Source organism: Passer montanus, unplaced genomic scaffold, assembly GCF_014805655.1.
Source record: "Passer montanus isolate IOZ18808 unplaced genomic scaffold, ASM1480565v1 scaffold3, whole genome shotgun sequence".
Taxonomy (NCBI): domain Eukaryota; kingdom Metazoa; phylum Chordata; class Aves; order Passeriformes; family Passeridae; genus Passer; species Passer montanus.
Genome location: NW_024367707.1, coordinates 20494075 through 20508680, shown reverse-complemented (window position 1 = coordinate 20508680; position 14606 = coordinate 20494075). Strand labels below are relative to the sequence as shown.

The 14606-nt window shown below is 44.1% G+C and overlaps 2 protein-coding genes across 4 annotated transcripts in view; one reads left to right on the top strand and one right to left on the bottom strand.

Moving 5' to 3' along the window:
• Nucleotides 1-237: 237 nt before the first annotated feature.
• On the top strand, nucleotides 238-5704 carry RPL31 (ribosomal protein L31). Its single transcript, XM_039714225.1, has 5 exons — nucleotides 238-277; nucleotides 808-924; nucleotides 2720-2845; nucleotides 5055-5167; nucleotides 5632-5704. The coding sequence occupies exons 2-5, from the start codon at nucleotides 818-820 to the stop codon at nucleotides 5661-5663; spliced, it is 378 nt and encodes a 125-aa protein (XP_039570159.1). The 5' UTR covers nucleotides 238-277; nucleotides 808-817; the 3' UTR covers nucleotides 5664-5704.
• Nucleotides 5705-5952: 248 nt separating this feature from the next.
• Nucleotides 5953-14606, bottom strand: part of TBC1D8 (TBC1 domain family member 8) — a 49349-nt gene continuing 40695 nt past the window's right edge. For all 3 annotated transcript variants that reach the window (XM_039714222.1, XM_039714224.1, XM_039714223.1), the window contains exons 12-20: nucleotides 13704-13989; nucleotides 13095-13224; nucleotides 12721-12819; nucleotides 12135-12203; nucleotides 10578-10818; nucleotides 9301-9366; nucleotides 8598-8687; nucleotides 8336-8436; nucleotides 5953-7179 (exon numbers count right to left, since the gene is read on the bottom strand). In XM_039714222.1, the coding sequence (XP_039570156.1) occupies nucleotides 6721-7179; nucleotides 8336-8436; nucleotides 8598-8687; nucleotides 9301-9366; nucleotides 10578-10818; nucleotides 12135-12203; nucleotides 12721-12819; nucleotides 13095-13224; nucleotides 13704-13989 (1541 nt within the window). In that variant the 3' untranslated portion in view covers nucleotides 5953-6720. The remainder of the gene's footprint in view (nucleotides 7180-8335; nucleotides 8437-8597; nucleotides 8688-9300; nucleotides 9367-10577; nucleotides 10819-12134; nucleotides 12204-12720; nucleotides 12820-13094; nucleotides 13225-13703; nucleotides 13990-14606) is intronic.

Sequence of the window (14606 nt, the reverse complement as noted above, 5' to 3'; positions counted from 1 at the left end):
CCCCTCAGAACACCCCGGTACGGGCACACACTGACACCAGAGAACACCCCGGTACGGGCACACACTGACACCAGAGAACACCCCGGTCCCGGCACACACAGACACACGGCCCCTCAGAACACCCCGGTACGGGCACACACTGCCCCGGCACACCCGGACACCGCCCCCGTGCCAGCCCCTCCCGCCGCCGGCGCAGGCGCTTTCCCGCCCCATCCCGGAAGAGCTCCTGTTTCCCGGCGTGCCCCGCGCGCTCCTTTCCGGCCGCTGCCCGGGCACGGTGAGTGTGTCCCGGGGCCGCTCCCGCCGAATCCGCCTCCATCCGCCCCGCAGACCCCGCGGCGCGGCGCCAGTGCGGCCCGGCCCGGCATGGGGGGCGGCCCGGCAAGGGGGGCACCGGCTGGGATCTCCCGGCGCGTCCGCGTTCGGCGGGAATGGGGCCTCTGACCTGCGTCCCCGGGCCCGCGGCGGCCTGCGGGACTCATGGGACGGGGATACAAGGAGCCGGTCTGGCCCCGTGATGTTCATCCCGGGACGGGCTGAGCTGCCCCCGGGAGGGGGCTTGGGGCTGGCCGGGAGGCCGATGTTGATGCGAGGTGGTCGAAGAGTCTGGGATGTGCTTCCTGCTCTCCTCGGGGAGATGGAAGTAAAGCGTCTGTGGTGCTGGGAAGTCGCTGCGTGGAGCCTGCCCCTGGTGCGAGCCCGGGGATGGTGGAGCTTGGGTTAAAGTCTCTGGACGTGGGAGTTGTGCTGGGCTGGGCACGGGGAAGGGCCGAGCGGCGCGGTTGATGTGTGCGCGGTGCCTTTCAGCGTCGCTGAGATGGCTCCCGCAAAGAAAGGCGGCGAGAAGAAGAAGGGGCGCTCTGCCATCAACGAAGTAGTAACTCGGGAATACACCATCAACATTCACAAGCGGATCCATGGCGTGTAAGTTCTTTTTATCAGTGAAATTTGCCTTCTGTCAAATTTGCCTTTTGGAAGTGGGTTCGGTAGGTTTTAAAGAGCAGAGAAGGACTGCCCTTAAAACGTGTTGTGTTCGTGGTCCCTTGTGCCTCTGCTGTCCTGAGGCAGCAGCTCTGTACCTGTGCAGCCCCAGACTTGGCTTGTGGCTTTCAGGAATAAGCCTGTTTCTGTGATTGTGAGTGTTCTGGAACTTTAACTTAAGTTAGATTAATTTACTTCTGTGCACAGGTTGCCATTCTTTCCCAAGCAAATGCTTAAACTTCAGCCCACTGAGGAAGTTCCAGAAATTAAATGCTGCTGTAGTCAAATTATTGGTTTCGTGTTTATCACAGAATTGTGTGAGGTGTAAACTGGGACATTATTTGTGTTAGAGGATATTTGTTGTGTGTGGGTAAGAGTAGATTTTTAATTGACCAGATGCTGAAGGTCATGAAACTGTAGTGGAGGAGTGCTTCAGAGGAAGCTGCAGTGCCCTTGCATTCTGTGTGTGCATTACAAGCACATGGAGGACACCATCCAAATCCACACAACTGGTGCAGTGCCTGACATGGAATAGGAGAGAAATGAGGCAGTGGAGCATTGCAGAGCTGTTGCTGGGAATGGAGGGCAGTGGTACTCTTTACATGGGAATAGGATGTTCTGGCCTTGCCTGCTGACTGGCCCTTCTTTCTGTTTCAATGCTGATGGTCCTGCTGCCCACCTTTCTTTTTGGGCACGATATGGTAGCCTTAAATGCTTTTTATTTAGTGCTTGTCTCACTTGTGATCAAGTACCACTTCCCATTTCTAGCACAAAGTATCAACAGCAGTGTGCACATAATATAACTAAATAGAGCCCACTGTGGGACCTGAGGCACTGCTGGCACAGCCCCTGTCACAGTGTGGGCATAGTAAATACGGCAGCACGCTCATGGTGCAGCTCTTACTTCTGCTGTGGATGCCCAGTCCTGCAGGATCTGGCCATGATGGGCATGGGACAGGCTGTACTGGGGAGAAAAACAGTTCTGATGGTGGTGTTGGTGCAGTCCTGATAGTGTGAAAGAAAGGAACCATCAAGTACTGTTCAGCAAAAGCTGATATTCAGAATAACATCAGTTTTGTTCTTCTGCTGTTTATTTCAATGCTGATACAGTTCTGTCACGTTTATGTTACTATTGTTGCACTGCTTTGCTCATAGGGGTTTTATTCAGAGTGTCTGTGACACGTGTGATCTCTTCAGTGTTACTGAGATATTCAAACGTGTTGACATTAAAATGAAGGCTTAAGATCCAGGAGATCTTGTGGTTGCAAAATTTTACTGAAATTATTCCACCTAAGTGGTTTCTATTAAAGTTAGCATCTGCCTGCAGAGTGAAGGTCTGGTCAGGCTGGTGCAGCTGTTTGCTGTTAAGCACAGTGCTTTGGGGGGTTTTATGTTTGGAGAACACATGCAACAAGTGTCTTCAGGGGTTTTATTCAGAGTGTCTGTGACACCTGTGATCTCTTCACTGAGATATTCAAACGTGTTGACATTATTAAAATGAAGGCTTTAAGATCCAGGAGATCTTGTGGTTGCAAAATTTTACTGAAATTATTCCACCTAAGTGGTTTCTATTAAAGTTAGCATCTGCCTGCAGAGTGAAGGTCTGGTCAGGCTGGTGCAGCTGTTTGCTGTTAAGCACAGTGCTTTGGGGGGTTTTATGTTTGGAGAACACATGCAACAAGTGTCTTGTGCTGACAGTGTCCTGAAGGTAAAGAAATGGCTCTTGTGTTTGTCCCAGGGGTTTCAAGAAGCGAGCACCGCGCGCTCTCAAGGAGATCCGTAAATTTGCCATGAAGGAGATGGGTACTCCTGACGTTCGCATTGACACCAGGCTGAACAAAGCAGTCTGGGCTAAAGGAATAAGGTGGGTTTTTGTGGTTTTCTTTACCTGAGTGAGGAAGGACATGAAGAATTAGGAAAAGATTGTATACTTCTTGCAGTATTTGCGTTTTCTTTGCAAATGCTTCCTTCTTGTGGTGTACGCACCAACCTAATCTGTCACTTCTGTTCTGGTCAGCTGTCCTGGTGTATTTGTAACAAAGCTTTGGTAAATTCTAGGATTGAAAGAATTTTCTTCTACTTTTAATAAGAATAAAGGAAGGAAGGAGTGCAGGTTTGGGGGTTGAGGACAGGGAAGAGAAAGGATTGGGGTATTGTAATACTGTAGTACCTTGATCGCTGTTGCAGCAGATAGTTTTTATAAACCTGAACTTTTAGTGATAGCTACAATCCCAGGGTGAGTGGGATTTGTGCAGTGTGTCTAAACAGGATTGGGTTTTGAAGCATGCTGAACAGATGCTGCACAAAAGAAGGTGTATTTTCAATGGGGCTTTTTTTGAAAATCTTTTCTTGAAAGTACAAATAAGTAAGTAGTTTGGGGACCAAAATCTACAACTTCTGTTAAATCACAAAGGCAGCTGATATGACATGTGTAAAGATGGCCCAATAGAACTCCTGTGGGGAGTGGGACCTCTTAAACTGTAATAAAAGGTCAACTACAAAAGGAGGTGTATTTTCAATGGGGCCATTAATCTTTTTTTGAAAGTACAAATAAATAAGTAGTTCGGGGACGAAAAACTGCAGCTTCTGTTAAATCACTGCTACAAAGGCAGCTGATGTGACATGTGTAAAGATGGCCCAGTAGAACTCCTGTGGGGAGTGGGACCTCTTAAACTGTAATAAAAGGTCAACTGATCTGGATTGACGCTTTGAGAGATGCACATGGGTTTAAACCATCTCTTCTGGGAGTTAGATCCCTGAGTCTGGTCTGTGACATACATAGTAACTGATGTGGATTGATGCTTTGAGAGACGCACCATCTCAAACCATCTCTTCTGGGAGTTAGATCCCTGAGTCTGGTCTGTGACATACATAGAATGCTTTGCCTGGCATCGTGTGGCCAGCCCTTCCTTGAAAACCAGAGTGGAGGATGAGACTTGAGTTACTGGGTCTTAGTGGCAGGGGTTCTCTGTCCTCCCTGTTAAACTGCCCAGTTCATAGGGAGTGAAGAAGTAGCAGTGGAAGCAGGAGAAAGCCTTGGTTAGCAGCCTGACTACAAAGCTCTGGGGTTATGTATGCTTTCTCATATTGACTGGTACAAGTGCAGTCTGTGGAGTAAGGAGTCACCACGTCTGTCTTTCCAGTGTGAATCTGCAGTTTTTACCAGTTAGAATACATAATACGTGCAAAGTAAGGCATCTTCCTCTGGAAGGATCAGCAGAGGCTAAAATCACCGTGTTGGCTGGTATGATAAGTCAGTGATCCACATAATTAGTGAAAAATGCTTTTGACCTTGACAGGAAGGGAATAAAGCAAAGCCAGTTCTGTGTCTACGTGCTATGTCCACCTGATGTAATCTAGCAGCAAGGAGAAGGAGCAGGTTCCTCTCACATAGTACTCTGAGCAAGAGTTGCCTAAAATTTTGAGTTCAAGGTGGCAGGTTACATGAAAAATTCTGTGCCTCCGCTCAGCAGCATATTTTGGGCATTACTAGGTGAGGACACTCAGCTGTGATTTGCCTGTTACGAACAAAACCATTAAACAATTCAGTTTACGATTCCGTGGGCTCTGTGAGGAAGAAATGATGATCAGTTTTGTGCCCCATAAGTAAGACCTTGGTTCAGGCTTGATGCTCACTAGAATTTCTAGCTGGCATAAAGATAGGCAATATTCTGACTTTTCACAGAGGCCTTGAACTTTCAGGGTAGATTGTTGGAGTTTTTCCTCACTATTTTACATTGTAGTAAGAAATGCCTGTTACTAACAGCTGCTTGCTGATCATGTTCACTTGATGATCATCTTCAAGGTGTATTTCCTCAGTAGTGGACTGATGATGCACTTCTGACTTCATGCTCCTACTGGATTATGAATTCATCTTACTCAAAGCTCAGTTAAATCTTACTGCTAATTTGAATAAAACCAAACAAAACAAACAAAAGCTCCTCTAAGGCAAACCATACAATCTTAAGGTACAAGATTTTGCTCTTGGTATGATGCTGTGAAAGAACTTCCCTATGAATTCATGGGTTTCATTACATGCTTCACTGCAAATTAATCTGCCATCTCCATTTTAGGAACGTTCCTTACCGTATCCGTGTGCGTTTGTCCAGAAAGCGCAATGAGGATGAGGATTCGCCCAACAAGCTGTACACTCTGGTCACCTATGTACCAGTCACAACATTCAAAGGTAAGGGAGGGTTACGCATCTCCCATGCCAAGTATCTCTGAACAAGAAGCAAAGCAGGACAGCTCCTCCTGCAGTGCAAAATTAAGATTAAAATCACGCTGCAGGAGTCAAACCACTGGCTTAACCTGGCTTTGCTGTAAAGAACAGGGCTCCAAATCAAAAAGGAATGAAATGATCATGTAAATTTTGAGATTGAAAAACACAGACCATAGTCACTAGGGTGGTCACTAAGCCCATCCTCTGCTGTCAAAAGCTCAGGCAGGTTAAGCCCCCTCTGCTTGTCATTTGATAAAAATGAATTCTGTAAATGCAACTAAGTTTTTGTTTTAGCATTTGCAGAAATACTTGTCTATAGAGTTTGCTCTTCCAGGAGTAGATCACCAGACCTTGAAAATGCAGGTGTGCTTTCTTGGGAAGACTTCCATATACATAACAGGTGGTGATAAAATGTGTTTGTTTTGCAGGTCTACAGACAGTCAATGTGGATGAAAATTAAATGGATTTTCATTACAATAAAAATATAAAATATATTCTTTAGTTGTTTTTCTATTGTCCAATCTTTTCAGGCTCTCAACTGTGAAGCATTGACTTGAACAGGTACCAGCCTTTTAAAGTATCTTGCTTTGAATTTGAACATAAAGGTGTAATTTTCTTAAAGATACACTAGACTTCCGTTACACATGAATTGAATAAGGAGGATATTCAAATGTTCTTTGTGGATGGCAGAGTTGTGGTGGGTTTGTTTTGTGCTGGGTATTAAAGAGCCTTTACACTGTTTTTTTTTAAGTTAAGTTCAGTTTGTTTAAAAACAAAACAAAAACTCAACCAAAACTGCTAGATCAGTATTTCATGTATGTAATATCATGTGGGTGAGGTGTCCCACTGGCCTCTTAGGCAGACTCAGTAGGCTTTTCTCAAAGCAGCTCTGTGTACAACATAGAAACGGTTTTGATTAGTGAAATAATTGTGATCATGCTACCTCAGGGTATTTGTTTAAAGCAGTCGGGACTAAAGGCACCACTTGGCTTCCCTAAACAAGTAAATACTGTCAATGCCAGTCTTGTACAAAAAGGGTTTATTGAAAAGTGCATGTTTTCACAGACCAACATCAGAAGCACAGTCCATGTACACTTAACATTTCAGCAAGACATAAAAATTGGAATACAATCAAATATATTAAAATAGTTTCAATTACCAGCATTGAAACAGTTTTCAGTATTAGTGCAAAAAAAGGCAACCAAAACAAACTGGACAGCAGATAAGGAGTTTTCCCCTGCTTAAAGACAACTGGAGCCAGCCTCTGTTCTCCCAGTGCAGAAGACAGCTTCAGTTTTTCACACTGTAGACAGATGTTTCCTTTTACATTCAAAACACGAACATAATAAGTCAATGGCACAAAACAAACCTACACACCCTTTTAGCTTTTAAAGCTATTAAACTGAAAACCACAGACCCAACAAATTGGATACCAGAAGTCCACTGCCAACAGCAAGCCTTTTACAGTATGTCCTTTGGCATAATTTCAGTGCATTTCATTTTTGATATGTTTGCTGCTACTGCATGCTTGGTTTTGCATGTTCACTCCGTGACTGGCAGCTCATTCCATTTGTTCTGAGACTGTATTGACTCAGCTTTGCATTCTCAAGCTTTGGTTTCAGTTCTACGGGTTTTTCAAAGAAGTTAACTAATGATTGTTCAGTCAAGAGAGAGGCTAAAATGTGTTCAAAGGAGACGCTCCAGTCCCCTTCAGTCACAGGTGAAGGTTGAGAGTCTTTGTGAGGGGTCTTCACAGTGTCAGTAAAAACAGCATCCTGGTCTGAAGCAGAGGCCTCGGGCTGTAAGTCCTCGGTGAACTCGTCTGACCCGCTCCCCAAGCTGATGCTCCTTTGTCCTACTTCTCCAATCTGAAGTAACAGTGTGGTCACAGTGGCAATGGCTTGATACAAATCGTTCTCCTCTGGATCTTCATGAAACATGCTATACAACGTTTTGCAGAACTGAATGAACTCCTTCTGTAAAGGATGAAAAACCAGCATCAAAGTCCTGAACAGCCACGCTAAGGATCACTGCAGGAGTCAGGTGGAGCACGGTAGTGCCAAGGCAGGTGGAATGCTGTGTACCTTTATATGTCATTTTATAACTTCTGCCTGCTTTTAGAAAACTGTTAAGAGAAAGGATTTCAAGCCCCAGTGGTGTTAGGAAGCCCTGTGCTGAAATCAAAAGGGGATGAGGGCAGTGAAGTATTTTGGTGCCCTGATGAAGGAAATCAGGACCTGCCAGATGATCTATGGGCAAGTGAGAGACAAAGGAAGGGAAAATCCCTTACTGGTGGCTGCTACACAGAGTGGGTTACAACCAAAGTAGCCATCCACAGGCCTGCAGGCAAACTTCCCTTCTGTTTCTCTCCCCTCTTTCCCAGCTCTTCTAGAACAATTCAGAGATCTCCTGCCCAGTTCCTTTCTGTCTCTCTCCCTTGCTCACCCATTTCAGGTGGCTATCAGGCTAGAGAGGATGTCTCCAAATATCCTGTTAGGGAAGTTGTGAGCCCTCAGTGAAATGATGCCTTGATGAGATCATGCAGAGCTGACAGGCTAGGTACATGCCACCCATTTAAAATTTCATTTAGCAACACAAGCACAGAAGGGATTCTGGGGCAGTCCCATCTTTCTTTGTATGTCTGTACATTTGTTTTATTAGTATGGGGCCCTTTTCCCTCCAGTAGCTTTCCTTATGCCAGCACAGAAAGGCACTGGTAAGACTGTGACAGCCTTCAGCTGTCTTCCTGCAGTTCCAGTCAGTGTTTGGCTAAGACAGGGCAAGGTCCAGGTGTGGTGCAGAGGAGGTATGAGAAAACAAAGCAAAAATGTGCATTCTTGGGAATTCTCTGGCTTAGGAGGAGGCCTTTTTCCAGCCTGCATAAGTCTGTTTGCTTGCATATTCTCTGCAGGTTAGGGTGAGTCTGAAATTCCATTCACCAGCCAGTCTGGGCAGAGAGAACTGCTAGGAAGGTAGTTTTTTGAAAGTTTTTAAGCACCTGCTCCCTGGATCAGAGTAGCCCAATCCTCAATGCCTGAAGAACTGAATCCAAGTTCAGGCTGAAGTTGAATTCAATAATTTCATTTTGAGTACACTTCTTGAAAAACAGAGTACAGCCTCTAAGGTACATACCTGGCTCATTTTTGGCAATTCCTTTTCAGTTTTAGTATCCTTTTCTTTGGCGAGATCCTTCAACATCTGCTTCAATTGCTTTTGGTAATCTACTGCATCACCTTTTTTGGAGCAGACATAAAAAGGATAATTCATTTTCAAGTCATCGGAGTAAATTTACATTTCAAAATAAACCCCAGAGAGCAGAGATAACATGGTAGGGATCAAAAGTGGAAAGTTGGTTATCTCATACACTCACATGAGAGAACCATTCTGGACATACCGTTTGATTTTCCAATGACCAGTGGTCTTGATGTTGACAGCAAAGGATTCTTTAATGGTGATTGGCTGTCTCGTTCATTTTCTGTGAGAGCTATCCAAGAAATGTGACAAATTTAAACCTTTGACTTCAGCATGATGGTTATTTATTTTTCTAAAATTTACATACTTGAAGAAAGTGAAGTAATTGTGCAGAGATGTTTTGCAAATGCTTTCAGGTACTTCATTAAATCATACTGTAAAATTATGTTCCTGTAAGACTGGTGCTGCACTTGGAAACTTGCCAAGAACTGCACATTTAATTAAAAACTTTACACAGAGAAACTACCACAGAATTTTGTCACCTAATCAAAACTGGATCAAGATAGACAAGGAGATCTCTACTGTGCACGGACTACATGCCATTAAAAAATGTTACTTCCGTTTGTCTTTTGTCTGGAAGTAACCGTATAATTGGCTGCAAAAGATCTCTGAATGCAACAGCTGTGTGAGCTTTGACATTGCAATCTATACATTTCATCCAAAAAGGTTCCATTTGTAATTAATGGAGTAATTTGTAAAATGCAGGGAGTATAACTACAAATGCACATCCTGTGTGCTCCCAGCTGGAAGGAAGCAAGATGGGGTTCTTCATTAAGCAGCTTTTTCCCAAAAGCAAGAGATTTTTTTAGGAAACTGAGTTATTAATTTCCTTTCAGATTTCTTACCTGGTGGGATATGCAGCTTATATAGTAACTTTATCTTTTCATTCATTTCTCCATTATACATAACATCTGCAAGGAAAATAAAGAACAAGAAGGAAGTGAACCAGAGCATTTACTTCCACAGTTTAAAATAAATCAGGCATGTCTGTGCACAAAGGATAATTGTTTATATGGACAATAAACATATGGCCAGTGTGTAACTTCAGGTTGTGCCTGTCAATGAGGAACAGCAGGTGACAGCCATCTGTTTTGGTCTTTGTTCTTGTGAAACAGACGGGGAGCACCTCGCCCTATGGAGCTTCAGCATCATTTAAAAATACCAAGGAGGAGGGCAGGGAATCTAGTAAAGGCTGCTTGCTGCCACAGATTTACAGAAATGTGACAGGGGAGAGACAGATAATGTTGGGAACATCATATTCTTAGTACTTCTCCCCTTCAGCCCTTACTGCTGTTATATACAGTAAGTCCAAAGGAGGTAATTATTTCACATGTAATATAATTCACATTTTCAATGACCAGTAAAAATTAGATTCTAAACTTTCAAATGCACTCAAATACTGTGGAGAACTTTAAATTAAAAGGTGTATCCCTCTAAGAATCAAATAAAAAGAGAATACAGGATGCCTTAGTGTTCACATAAAAAAATCTAAAATTCGTAAGTGCAAAGAATACAAAATCACTCATTTTTATTGAAGCTTTGAATTTCATTTTTTTCCACTTGAGGTCAGACATCAGTTGAGATCTGCCACTTCCTCTTTAGCCAGATTCTGGACAGGCAGTTTCACCTATTAGGACAGCTGGTGGCCTCAAGCCCAACCCTAGCACAGCCCGCAGTCATTGCTGGCCAGATTATTTTTGTTCTGCTTACTGCCAACATGCAAGGCAGGCAGCAGTCAGCTGTGTAAGATTAAGTCTTCAACAAGCAGTTTCAAAGAGGTACATTGAAATTTCAGAGGTATACTCAGAGCAACAACTTGGTAGAGAGGATTCCCTAGCATTCTGTGCAGACCCAAGTAAAATTCTTCAGTCATACAAGATTTTCAACAAAATTATTATTGTCTAAGAAATCAAATATTCTAATACAACATTCAATCATGTCCTCATGCTGTCTTTTAAATCAAATTGACTTCAGATGATTGAAACCCAAAAAATGTGTAAAGGTCACCGATATGGGCAATTTCAAGCCGTAGAAACCATCCTCTCTGCCAGTTAGGTGGCATTTTAACACTCCTGTCTCTGCCCAGCTCTGCCCGCTGGCCCAGCCCGCAGCGAGCCCATACCCAAGCAGCTGGCGAGCCCCTTGAACTCGATGAGCCGGTCCATGTTCTCGTCCAGGAGGCGGAAGGTCCTGTGGGCCAGGAGGTCGGTGTGCTCGCCGCAGGTCCAGGGCGACAGCAGGCGGTAGAGGCTGGCGAACTGCTGGGCGTCGATGCGGTACTGCTCGGCGTACGGCCTGCTGGGGTCGTGGCGCTCCGGCACCGCGCTCCGGCCCTCCCAGTAGCACCTGAGCAAGTGTTCCCTCTAGGAGAAATGGGACACACGAGAGCGGTTGCTGCTTTCCCAGCAGAAAAAGGGATTCACGTCAAACTACGCTGTAACTCAAAATGTGCTCTGTGCAAGGTGTCATAGTGATACCAAGACCAGTCCCGTGTGAAAAAGCAAATCTTTCATCAGAGCAGCCAGCCACTCTCACAATTTCCAGTGGATAATTAATAAATATGAAGGGAGACAGGGCAGATTCTTGAACAATTAAAATTCACTGTGGGCTACTGAAATTCTGTTTAATCACATCTGACCCAGGACGTTCCTTAGCAGCCAAAGGTACAGAGGGTCACCTCTGTAAAAAGTATGGAGTAAGCACAGACTTAGCCATGCACAATTGTTCTCTCTCAGACCTCTCCATCTGGATACTGTACCATTAGTCTTCTGTTAGGGACAGGCAAAACAGAGTCCCAACAAAGCAAGCTGTTCCTGGGAGAGCAAAGGAAATAACAAAAAAGGAACCACTGCCAAAAATGAAATTAGGGGAGTGCATGCTGGTAAAAGATCAAAACCAGCAGTGAGGAGCAGGAGGCAAGCACTGAAGAACAAGCCCCAGCAGCATCATCTTACAACCACTAATGGAGGCAGGATAGAGCTGCTCTTGGTGACAAAGCTGTGTAACACTAACAACATACCACAGTCATATTCTCAGTATTTATGGCTATGAACAATACACAGAAGAAATGATCCATTAAGGGAAATAATTACAGCTTGGACTTCTAAATCAAGTACAGTTGTACAAGCTTAGATGTCCTTTATCCAGCTTTAAGTTTTACCAAGCATCAGCTTGACAGAAAGGAACTGAAACTAGTTTTAGTTTAAAAAAATCAAATAACCTCAAAAAGAACCTATTAGAAAATTTGAAACAAATGGCAAGGACACAAGGTTGTGGGGTTTGGGTTTTTTTCCTCCCATGGAAAAGGGTCTGCCTTTAAAGAGCATTTACAGAACAGGATTTAAAAGCACTGCCAAGTTCCCAATAAGCACAACTACATAATATTTAATTTATTCTGCATGTGAAAGTTAACAGAACCTAACTTGTCAGGGACCATTTCCAAGCAGAAAGTTAGAAAGAATCTCGGGAGCAGTTCTCTGAAGAATCAGTTCTCTGACTCTCTATCAGAATACTGTTCCCTTTTAACAACCACAGAAATGACAAAATGGCAAGATCCCACCCAGGGAGCACGGCCCAGGCAGAGGACGGGAGGTCAGTGCTACACTGCCAAGCAACAGCTGGAAGTTACTCCCAAAGAAGCCTCAATGAGGTGCATCCCCTGCTTTTCAGGGAGACCAACCTTGAACAAGTCATACAATTCCTCTAAATCTTCAGGAAGAATTGAAACATCTGGGATGACAACTCGAAGCTTAAAAAGAAAGAAAATCCTGTTAGTGACATCACTGACACGGGCAGACTCATGAGCTGTCCTTAGGTGGAACAGCTGAAAACCACTATTAAAAATATCTTTGCCCTGTTTCCCCCTTCTTTAGGTACACCAGTTAGACAGATCCATGAAAAAAGAAATCCCTCAAGGGCTATTTGAAACAAAGATAGGAAGTCCCTAAGCTACAGGTCACAGAGGCTGGGGATGCATCGCATGGTGCTGTCCCTCCTCTTCCCCAGGCATCTGCCAAGGGCCAGCCACAGTCACAGACAAGGTGCTGGGCTGGACACTCCTGCAGCTCTTCAGAACTTTAAAGCCACCCTAAACTATAATAATGCACATGGCTGCCAAAGAAAAACCATTGACATCCCAGGAAAGAGCTTTTTGCAGAGTCAGCAATGATTTTTCAAGACCTGGTGGCCCCTTTTCAAAAGCTAAACCCATGCTTAGTCTCCAGAGGCAATGCTGAGCTGCCTCAGTGAAATAATGCCCTGCTCACCACATTCTGCTTGGTTGTATCTTCGTGGCTCTGCAGGACACGGATCCGGTGTTTGTAGCGCATGTGCTCTATCTGTTCCACAGAGTGGTCTCCAAATTTCTGTAAGAGAGGAACAGAAGTTTATTATTCGTGTTGTGTTTTATGATACCTGTATTAATTGGAAATACACTTTTAATGTGCAGTGAGACCTTAAAGAAAAAGCATACCCAGTCTCTAATTAACTTGGGTACTCATACTACACCTAGTCTTGTGCATGAGAGCACTTCAGTCATGGAATCTGTAAACATGTGTATTAACTTTCAAAGCATGCAAGCTGAATTAAACCTTCTTCTTTAAAATTCTAACTGGCTAGTAGATATGAAGAATTATTTTACCTCATAGGAGTCATGAATCAGGTTTGCAATTTCAGTCACCGGAGAGGATTCCTGGTCATCACTGAAGAATGCATGGTGGTTACCAATAGGTGGCAGAGGGCTTTCCTCGTTTTTGACATGCTCTAAAAACCTGATGGGAGGAAATGCATAAGAACACAGATCACATTGCACTGTGCTCTTCCCAATTCAAATACACAAATAAGTCTCATGGCTCAGATTTAGAAATAAATTAAGTTTTGGGCAAGCTAGACTTTTCAAAAATGCCCTTGTGATTACTCATCCGAGGAACAGCAAGCCAGCCAAATGACTAAATGCTGCCCAAGGAAGAAAACTTCTGTCTCCTGGAAGTCTGGAGCAGGAAGCCCGTGCGTCTAGGGAAGGCACGGAGAGCAGCAGTAAATATTGCACGCTGACGCAGGCGATGCATGTCGCAGCAGTGCCAGGAAATTTCACAGGACATCTCGTCCGACGTACAAAGCCATTGTTTAAGGCAGACACTGCGACAGCAGCAGCAGGGTGACACAGAAGGGCCCTGGTGCCTACTGAGCAATGCCTTTGTTTCAGGGCAGAACAGCCTGAGATGAAAGGAGCACTCCTGTGCAGCCATACCTGCTCAGGATCATCAGGGCCTGCCCATCATCCTTGCTGTTGCACAGATCCACAGCGTTGGCTTCCAGTATGGCCAAGCCCAGCTGGAAAATGGCTTTGATGCCATCATAGAAGAAGCAGTCCACAACATTCACAGCACTTTCCAGGGGCATGATGCTTAGGAAAAGGGTAAGGAACCAGGAAAGAGAGATGGAAGCTAGGGCTGTCAGATCCTTCATATGTTCAGCCAGCTCTGGAAGTTGCTCTTTTATAAGCTCTTCAAACACGGACTGGTCTACCTGAGCACCTACAAGTTATAAAAGAACAGCATTAGTCAGGACTGACACGGGAAAAAATATTCTTTTAAGTTAATTACTGCTGTTAACTGCAAGACTTTCTTAAAATTTAAACAGGCAAGGTGCACACACATTTACAATGAAAAATGCCATTATCCTCCTGCTGTGATCTCAGCCCAACCCTTGTGTCCATAAACCTTACTGTACAACTTTCTGTAAAAAGTGTGTTAATTGTCCTAAGTGCCTTTAGGGTGCAATGAAATAGCAATAGCAGCATCTGTTGGTCTTGGCTACAAAAGCACATAATAATTAAGTGCTAGCAAAAGCAATCTTAAAGCATTTTATTGCTCCACTTGGGATGTATGCAGTAAAAATAAGACAGTACACATTCCTCTCTGATGTATGTACTCAAGCAAGTGGGCAGCAAAGTTTTTGCTCTAACTGAAAAAATGTAGGATGGAAGTCCAGATATGCCTACACACACCAAGCAGGAAGAATAATATTTACATGAAAGTACATGTACAGATACAAATATATACTTACAAGCATACGTATCTACACATAAAGAACAAAAGATTTCTGCAATGCCCAGATAAAAGATTTCCTAACTGTCCCAACCAGTTTTTCC

What these genes read in the sequence shown, in the direction of transcription:
- RPL31 (XM_039714225.1), top strand. Translation starts at nt 818, where the DNA reads ATGGCTCCCGCAAAGAAAGGCGGCGAGAAGAAGAAGGGGCGCTCTGCC. An exon ending in CACAAGCGGATCCATGGCGT is followed by an intron (nt 925 to 2,719) that starts GTAAGTTCTTTT and finishes TGTTTGTCCCAG; the next exon opens with GGGTTTCAAGAAGCGAGCAC. An exon ending in GTCTGGGCTAAAGGAATAAG is followed by an intron (nt 2,846 to 5,054) that starts GTGGGTTTTTGT and finishes TCTCCATTTTAG; the next exon opens with GAACGTTCCTTACCGTATCC.